Consider the following 8,559-nt stretch of genomic DNA (forward strand, 5'->3'; position numbering starts at 1 on the left):
CCTCGCGCAAGGATGCCGTGGGATGTCACCATCTCCCTGGTGTCCTCCATCCTCGCACGAGGATGCCGTGGGCTGGCACCATCTCCCTGGTGTCCTCCATCCTCACACGAGGGTGCCATGGGATGTCACCATATCCTCCATCCTCACGCGAGGCCACTGTGGGATGCCACCATCTCCCCGGTGCCCTCCGCCTTCACACAAGGCTGCAGATGACGGATAGTGCCCTGGTCCTGGTGCGGGGGTCCTGGTTGGTGGGGGGGCCAGCAGCTGGCGGCAGCGGTGGGGGGGTGGCAGCGGCGGGGCTGGGAGGTGGTGAGGCCACTGGCGTGTTACAGCGTGTCCGGTGGGATGCAGAAGAGGCGCCGGGTGGGTGGGTGGGTTTCCTGCAGGGGTGCTGTGCTGCCCCCTCCCTAGGGCAGGGGGCTGGGGTTGGCCCCAAGGTCCCCAAACCACCAGCCTCGGTGACTTCAGGCTTGGGGCCATGTGGCCAGCAGGGGTGTCCCAAGCCCTGCCAGGGGGTCTCCATCCCTGAACCCTCCCCCCAGAGGACCCCCCGTAGCCCAGACTACCCGCCTGCTCCTCCAGCGTGTCACCTACCGCTCCGGGGGCCTCAGTCGGAGGGTCCGGGGGGTCCGGTGCCCTGTGGACCACCGGGTGAGAGCAGTGGCCCCCGGGGCAAACCCAGCCCCGGTGGCGCTTGGTACTCACGGGGCTGGGGGCTGCCATGGTGCGGTGGGGCTGGTGGCCCGTGGGTGCTGCTGAGGTTACTGGGAGTGAAGCAGAGACTGCTGGTGGGGGTCTGTGCCACAAGCCCACCCCCACCGCCACCAAACCCTCCCCAAATTCCAGCCTGAAAGACCCCCAAGGCGCTCCCCGGAATTGTGCATCTTTTAAAATCTCGGGATTTTCACCTTGGAACCACGAGAAATCCCTGGGGCGCCACCGCTCGCTGCATCCCCTTCGACACTCCTGCGTGGGGGGTGCCCCTCCTCGCCCACCCACCTGTTGGCGCGGGGCTGACGGTGACACCCTGCAGCCGTGCTGGGACCATCCTCATCCTCCCCAGGGATGTCCTGTGGGTTGCGGGGCTCTGGTGCGGGGCCATCAGCCAGGGCTGCTCCTCTACCTCCAGGGAGGAAGGACAAACGGGCAGGAACCCGGTGCCAGACGGTGCCAAAGCTTTGGCTCTGGCAAAAATTAGCCGCGTGGTTTAATTAAAACTGGGGGTTAATTTGCAGCCTCTTACCTGAGTGCCTGGGACGTGTTCCCGGTGCGTACGGCTCGTCCCCAGCCTGGGCTCCCCCCTTGAAGGACCTGGGCTCAAGGGAAGAGTTTTCTCACGGATGACACTGGGATGTCACCGCCGGAGCAAGGAGGAGTGGGGCAGGGTGGGATGGGGTGGGGTGGGATGGGGATGGGATGGGGTGGGATGGGATGGGACGGGGATGGGATGGGGTGGGATTGGGTGGGATGGGGTGGGGTGGGATGGGATGGGAATGGGATGGGATGGGGATGGGGTGGGATGGGGATGGGATGGGAATGGGATGGGATGGGGTGGGATGGGGATGGGATGGGAATGAGATGGGGTGGGATGGGATGGGGATGGGATGGGGTGGGATGGGGATGGGATGGGATGGGATGGGATGGGATGGGATGGGATGGGATGGGGGTGGGAGCTTCCCTACTCACGCCTTGCTCTGCTGGAGCTGCCTCGCCCTGGCACAGGGCCACGTGGAGCAAAACCACAGTTGGACGGGGTCCTGCTGTGGGGGGGGCGGACAGCTCGGGGTCCACATGCGTGTGTCCCCCTGCCCACCCAGGGGGATGCTCACTGCTGCTGGGGTGGGCGCCCAGGCCCCCCTGCGGGAGAGGCAGAGCTGGTGCTGGATGGCATCGCTGAGCTTCTGCACGACGCGCTCGCAGGCAGCTCTGGGGGTGTCCTGCGGAGGGGGACAGCCTGCGTTGTCAACCCCCGGGACACCCCGGGGGTGACACGGGGGGGGGTCCATCCTCAGGGGTATCCCCGGCACGTCTTACCTGGCAGCGGGCCAGCAAAGTCAGGGCCTCTTTGTAGTGCCTGACGGCTTTTTGGGGGTCTCCCAGGTGGAGGCAGGCTGCCCCCAGCCCCTCGCACGCTTGCCACTGTCCCTGCATGTCCCCTGGGGGGCAAAGGACAGCATTGGTGCCACAGAGGGACCATGGCCGATGCCCTTCGGATGCGGCGCATGGTGGGCTGGACGCCACTCAGGATCCAGATGCACTGAGCCCCCTGCCCCCAGCCCAGGGATGCCTGCGTCGTCCCCCCCCCCCCCCCCAACCTTACCGGAGTCCCGGAAGGCTTGCAAGGCGTGCAGGTAATTCTCTGCGGCAGCCTCATGGTTCCCGAGCCGGCTGCAGGCGTACGCCAGGTTGCTGAAGCACTGCCCCTGCGCCCTCCGGTTCCCTCGAGCGCCTGCAATGGGGAACGCCAGGCTCCATCCCCAGCTGGTGCAACTGGCCAAACTGGGAGCAAAGAGCTGCCCTTACCGTGCAGCGCCGCCGCTCGCCGGTGCCAGCCCAGCGCCGTGCCAAAGCTGCCCAGGGCGTTGTGGGCAGCACCCAGGTTCTGCAGCAGCGCGGCCTCACTGCACTCATCCTGCTCGCCAGCACGGGGGGGCGAGCGCCTGCTGGAAGCTCTCGGCAGCCAGGGAGAAGATGCGGAGCCGGCAGTAGCCGAGCCCAACGTCGTTGTAGAGTTTTGCTACAGAGCAAAAAGGAAAAGCTGGGTGCCGGTGCTGCACCTCGGGGTGCAGCGGAGAGCAAAGGGGGTGCTGCACGGCGGGTACCCTCGCAGGGGCGGCGTCGGGGATGCTCGGGCAGAGCGAGCGGCACTGGGCGAGGACCCGCGCCACCTCCGCCGCCCCGAAGCGTCGGCTCTGCAACATGGAGCCACCTGCCCTGCTCAGCGCCACCGCCGCCGCCTCCGGGCTGGCCGCCGCCGCGTAGCTCCGTGCCGCCTCCAGGAAGCAACGGGCGGCTCGCGCCGGCTCCCGCATCCCCAGGTAGCAGCATCCCATCTGCACGTGGGTCCCTGCCCGGCCGCCCACCTGCGTCGCCCCAGGACGCTCCAGCGCCTTCGGAAAATCCTGGAGCCCCTTCCTGAGCCGCCCCCCTATTGAAATAGAGCCCCCCGCCCCGCTCCCTGCTCTCCCCCTTCTGAGGGTTGGGATCGGAGCAGGAATTCCAGGCCCTTGGTGGGTTTCCCGCTCTCCACGTAGGCGACCCCCCAGGTTGAAGGCACAAGCCCTGCGCAGCCGGGGGCTGCCCGAGCCCCCCGAAAGGCGCAGTGCCTTCCTGAAGCGCCCCACCGCCCCCCGCGTGTCCCCCCGCGCCAGCGCCCGCTGCCCGGCCCGCGTCAGCGCCGCCACCCTCGGCCCCCCGCCCCGTCACCTCGACCCCTGGCGCCCGCCCGCCCTCCCCCCCCCATCCCGCTGCTCCTTCCCTTTTTTCCGGCTTTTTTGCGGGGATGGCGGGGGGCTGCGGGGGGCTGCGCTCCGGTAGGCGCCTCCGAAGCCATGGGTAGGGTGGGCGACCCCCCTGTGAGGAGGGGGTGCAGCAGGCAGCTAAGCAGGCACAGTCCGGGGGTTTCTTAAAGCAAGCAGCGTTATTTTATATTCTCTTTTTTTTTTTTTTTAAATAAAATAGATTATTTTCTATTCTTGCAAAAAATAGATATTAGAAAAGCCTGGTAGCCTGTTGGCTGCCAAAATTCCCGGGAGGAAAAAAAAGCCTTTCCCAGGGGGACCCCAGCCCGGCGCCTGCCCCCTCCGCAAACCTTTGTGGGCACGGGAGAGGAGGGGGTCTTTGGGGGGGTCACCCAGCACGGTGGGTCCTTCCCCGGGGGGGTCTTTTGGGGGGCAGAAGAGTCGGGTGCTGGCACTTACCGTGTGCTCTGTAGGTGCGAAGGGTGGTGAGAGCGGGGGTGGGGGGGCATCACCGCTGCAAACTGCAGCCCCCACTGTGTCCCACAGCCCCCCCCCATGTCCCACGGGCCCCCCCATGTCCACAACCCCTGTGTCCAAAAGCCCCCCCGCCACCACCCCACACCCCCCTCCCCATGTCCCACAGCCCCCCCGCCACCACCCCACAGCTTCCGCCCCCGTGTCCCACGCCCCCCCCCATGTCCCACAGCCCCCCCCACCCCACAGCTCCCTCCCCGTGTCCCACGCCGCCCCCATGTCCCACAGCCCCCCCCACCCCACAGCTCCCCCCCAGTGTCCCACAGCTCCCCCTCCACCACCCCATACCCCCTCCCCATGTCCCACGGCCCCTCCCCGTGTCCCCACCCACCCCACAGCCCCCCCGTGTCCCACCCCCCACCCTGTGTCCACCGCCCCTTCTGTGTCCCGCAGCCCCCCCTGCCACCACCCCACAGCCCCCCCTGTGTCCCAGTATCCCCCCCATGTCCACAGCCCCACGGGGGGGGGGTTATGGTCCGGATGGGGACCGAGGGGGGTCCAGGGGGGGTCCCCGAGTCCCACCGGAGCTGGGCTGCCTGGAAAGCCCCCCCGCAGTGGGTCACAGCCCCCCGGCTGGGTGACGGCTGTGGGTGGCACAGGGACAAAGCGGGTCCCCCAGAGGAGCCACCTCGCCACCACGGCCCGGCTGGCTCCAGTTTCAGCTCCGTCACTGGTGACATGGCAACCTGGGTGGCACGTGCTGGGGGGGGGGGGGGGCTCATTTCAACAGAGAGCACGGCCGTGGGCACCCCGAGGCTGGGGAGGGGGGGGTAAACCTCTCCCCCCCCCCCCCCCCCAAAAGGGCTGCACCATGCTGGTCCCCTGGCCCAGTCGCCGCAGGGGTCCCCAGCAGCCCCCCTGGGCACGGGGTGGCCCTGGTGGGTGCAGGTCTCCGTGGGTGCGCTCGGGGGGCTGTGCCCATGGCGGGGGGCGGCTGCCTGGGGGTGCCCCCCCGACCTGCACCCCAGCACCCCTGAGCTCAACTTGCACCCCCGCTCTGTGCCCCCCCGCACCCCATGGGCTCCCCCCCCCACCCCAGGGCTCCCCTCGCCCCACCGTGTTCCCACCCCCCCCCCCGATCAATACCCACCCCCAGCACCCATGGGCTCCCCCCCCCACCCCAGGGCTCCCCCTCCCCCCACCGGGTTCCCCCCCTCCCCCCCCAATCAATACCCACCCCAGCACCCATGGGCTCCCCCCCGCACCCCAACACGTGCCACCCCCGCCTCCACGACTCCCCCTGCGCCCCCGCGCGGCCCCGCCCCCCGCCCCCCGCCCCGCCCCCGCCCCGCCCCGGCCCCGCCCCCCGCCCCCCGCCCCAAGACCCGGCCCCGCCCCCCTGCGCGGCCTCAGCCCCGCGCGCGGCCCCCGCCCCCCGCCCCGCCCCCGGCCCCGCCCCCTGACCCGGCCCCGCCCCAAGGCCCGGCCCCGCCCCAAGACCCGCCCCCGCCCCCCCCGCGCGGCCCCGCCCCCCGCCCCACCCATCGGTCCCCTCGCGGCGCCGGGCGGGCGGCGGCGCGAGATTCAAACGGCGGGTGGGGCCGCGCGACCGCGGCCATGGAAGGAGCGGGGCCGGCGCGCGGTGGGTGCCCGCGGGGGGGGGGGCGTTGGGGGGCTTATTGCTACACGGGGGGGCTGTGGGACACGAGGGGGGGGCTGTGGGACACGGGGGGGGGGGCTGTGGGACGCGGGAAGGGGCTGTGAGACACGGGGGGGGGGGTTTGGACACGGGGGAGCTGTGGGACATGGGGGGGGGTCGTGGGACACGGCGTCTTTTGGACACGGGGGGGGCTGTGGGGCCGTGGTGGGGGGGGGCTGTGGGACAAGGGGGGGGCTGTGGGGTGGTTGCAGGGGTGCCCGTGGGACAGGGGGGGAGGGGCTGTGGGGAATGGGGGGGGGCTGTGGGACAAGGGGGGGGGCTGTGGGGTGGTTGCAGGGGTGCCCGTGGGACACGGGGGGAGGGGCTGCGGGACATGGGGGGGCTGTGGGATGGTGGCGGCTGTGGGGCAGTGGCAGGGTACGGCGGGGGGGGCTGTGGGGGGGGCAGTGGGGCGCCGGCGGTGCTGGAGGATCCCGGACCCACAGCCACGTCCCCTCCGGCCATGACCGTGACCTTGGTTGGAAACATGGGCCTGGGGCCATTTCATCGCCCCCCCACCAGTGCTGGGGGGGCGCTGGGGACCCCCGTGTGGGTGCTGACGCCCCCTTCCCCCCCCCCTCCCCCCCCCCCCCGCCAAGGCGAGCGCCTGACGGCCGAGCAGATGGACGAGCAGCGGCGGCAGAACGTCGCCTACCAGTACCTGTGTCACCTGGAGGAAGCCAAACGGTGGGGCTGGCCCTGGAGACCCCCACCCCCCCAAAAAACCCAAAAATATCGGGGGGGGGAACAAGGAGAGGAAGGGGGAGGGGTGGTAAGGCACAGGGGGGTCTTGTGGGTGGGGGGGGTGGGCGGGTTGTGGCAAAATCCTGCCGGTTCCTGGTGCTTCCTGGCCAGGTGGGTTTGGGTTTTTTGATTTTTTTTTTGGGGGGGTGGGGGGCACCCAGCTGTGCTGCTGCACCCCAACCAGCTGTCGGGAAGGGGGGAGTGGGGCTGCCCCGTGGGGGGGTTATGGGGATGGGGGGAGGTGTTCATGTGGGTGCTGCTCCTGGTGGGGAGGGTTTGGGGGGGGGTCTCTGACCCCCTCCCCCCACCCTGGCAGCTGGCTGGAGGCCTGCTTGGGGGAGGAGCTGCCCCCCCCCGGCGGAGCTGGAGGAGACCCTGCGCAACGGGGGTGGTCCTGGCCAAGCTGGGGCCACCGCTTCGCCCCCACCGTCGTCCCCCCTGGCCAAGCTCTACGACCGCCACCAGGCGCGCTACAAGGTGGGGGGGGGCACCTCGGGAGGGGGGGGGGCTTGGGATGTCACCATTGACCCCAAAAGTTGTGCTACAAGATATGGGGGGGGGGGGGGGCGTTGGGGTATCACCATTGACCCCAAAAGTTGCACTACAAGGCTGGGGGGGGGGAGGGGGGAGCGATACCCCCCGGGGGGGGGGCTTGGGGTGTCACCATTGACCCCAAAAGTCGTGCTACAAGATGGGGGTGGGGGGGGGGGCATTAGGGTATCACCATTGACCCCAAAAGTCGTGCTACAAGATGGGGGGGGGCACCCCGGGGGGGGGGTGTTAGGGTATCACCATTGACCCCAAAAGTTGCACTACAAGGCTGGGGGGGGGGGAGGGGGAGAGATACCCCGGGGGGGGGGGGCTTGGGGGTGTCACCATTGACCCCAAAAGTCGTGCTACAAGGGAGGGGGGCACCCCGGGGGGGGGGGGGGGGGCATTGGGGTGTCACCATTGACCCCAAAAGTAGTGCTATAAGGTGGGGGGGGAGGGGGGGTGGTGGCAGTGGGGGAGGGGGTACCCCGCTGGGGGGGGGGGGGGTATCACCATTGACCCCAAAAGTAGTGCTATAAGGTGGGGGGGAGGGGTACCCCGGTGGGGGGGGGGGGGGGGGGAATCACCATTGACCCCAAAAGCAGCTGGAGCCTTTCCAGCGCCGCAGGGTTTGAACCCCAACTGGTGGCGCAGCCCCCCCCCCCCCCCCCCCCTCCATTGGGGCTTGGCGGGGGGGGGGGGGGGGGGGGGGGAAATTGGGAAAAGTCGCAGGATGGGATAAAAGTGGTTTAATTGGGGAGGGGGAATCCGGGAATCTGCTCCGTACTGGCTGGGGCTCTGGGCTCTTGGGGGGGGGGGGGGGGGGGGGGGTTGGGGGGGGGCAGATACCCCTCCCCCCCTCCTGGTTCCCACATGGAGCGCAGCATCCCTTGGGCACGAGGAGCCCCCTCCCGTTTTCCTGTGCGCCCCCCCTCCCCCTCTGCCGCAGCGCCTGAGAAGCGGAGAGGTCCTTGGTTTAATGTAAATATTAATTAGCAGCAGGTCCTTGGTTTCGTGGAAATATTAATTAGCAGCAGCCGGGAGCGCGGCTCGTTATCGGTGTTTTTGTCCCGGTGCATCCAACGCCCGCTCCGGCATGGGAAGGAATTCCCTCCTGGCTGAAAGTGGGGCAGGGGGGAGGATACGGGGGTCCTGGCTGGGTCTGGGAGTGGGGGATCCCAGGGGTGGGGGTGAGGGGGGGGGGGGTCACCCTGACCCCGGCTCTCCCCCACCCCCCCCCCCGCAGGCAGCTGGGCTTCACTTTCGGCACACGGACAACATCAACTACTGGCGTGATGCCATGAGCCACCTGGGCTTCCCCTCGGTAATGTCACACACGCACACACCACACACACCCCCCCCGGTAATGTCACCCCCCCCGCCAAGGGACACGCTGGCCTTTGCCATGGCGGTGGCACTGGGGCTGCTCGGCTCCCTGCAGGACCCTCGTCTCTGAGTGTCCTCCCCCTCCCCGGGGACCCCTGTCCAGTCCTCCCCTCCCCGGGGACCCCCATCCCATGGTCCCCGTCCCCTCCCCAGGGACCCCCATCCCACCCTCCCTGCCCTGCCTGGGGACCCCAGGCTGTCCGGTCCCCCAGGGGGTCCCATCCCCAGGGGACGCTTGTCCGTCCCTCCCATCCCCAGAGA

At 69.7% G+C, this 8,559-nt stretch overlaps 2 protein-coding genes across 2 annotated transcripts in view; one reads left to right on the forward strand and one right to left on the reverse strand.

Annotated features, from left to right (window-relative positions):
- Nucleotides 1–102: 102 nt before the first annotated feature.
- Nucleotides 103–3,973, reverse strand: TTC24 (tetratricopeptide repeat domain 24). Its single transcript, XM_056322598.1, is given in 14 exon segments — nucleotides 103–410; nucleotides 598–640; nucleotides 709–767; nucleotides 1,003–1,126; nucleotides 1,247–1,314; nucleotides 1,690–1,940; nucleotides 2,038–2,159; nucleotides 2,324–2,452; nucleotides 2,527–2,629; nucleotides 2,631–3,134; nucleotides 3,136–3,180; nucleotides 3,182–3,265; nucleotides 3,267–3,408; nucleotides 3,924–3,973. Coding segments are annotated over 14 exon segments (1,941 nt in total). The 3' UTR covers nucleotides 103–193.
- Nucleotides 3,974–5,475: 1,502 nt separating this feature from the next.
- The window catches only part of IQGAP3 (IQ motif containing GTPase activating protein 3), a 16,667-nt gene continuing 13,583 nt past the window's right edge, over nucleotides 5,476–8,559 (forward strand). Inside the window, 5 exon segments of the mRNA XM_056322599.1 lie at nucleotides 5,476–5,580; nucleotides 6,237–6,324; nucleotides 6,698–6,728; nucleotides 6,730–6,858; nucleotides 8,159–8,236. Coding sequence (XP_056178574.1) covers nucleotides 5,556–5,580; nucleotides 6,237–6,324; nucleotides 6,698–6,728; nucleotides 6,730–6,858; nucleotides 8,159–8,236 — 351 coding nt within the window. The 5' untranslated portion in view covers nucleotides 5,476–5,555.

The sequence above is a fragment of the Falco biarmicus genome, chromosome 19 (assembly GCF_023638135.1).
Source record: "Falco biarmicus isolate bFalBia1 chromosome 19, bFalBia1.pri, whole genome shotgun sequence".
NCBI lineage: Eukaryota > Metazoa > Chordata > Aves > Falconiformes > Falconidae > Falco > Falco biarmicus.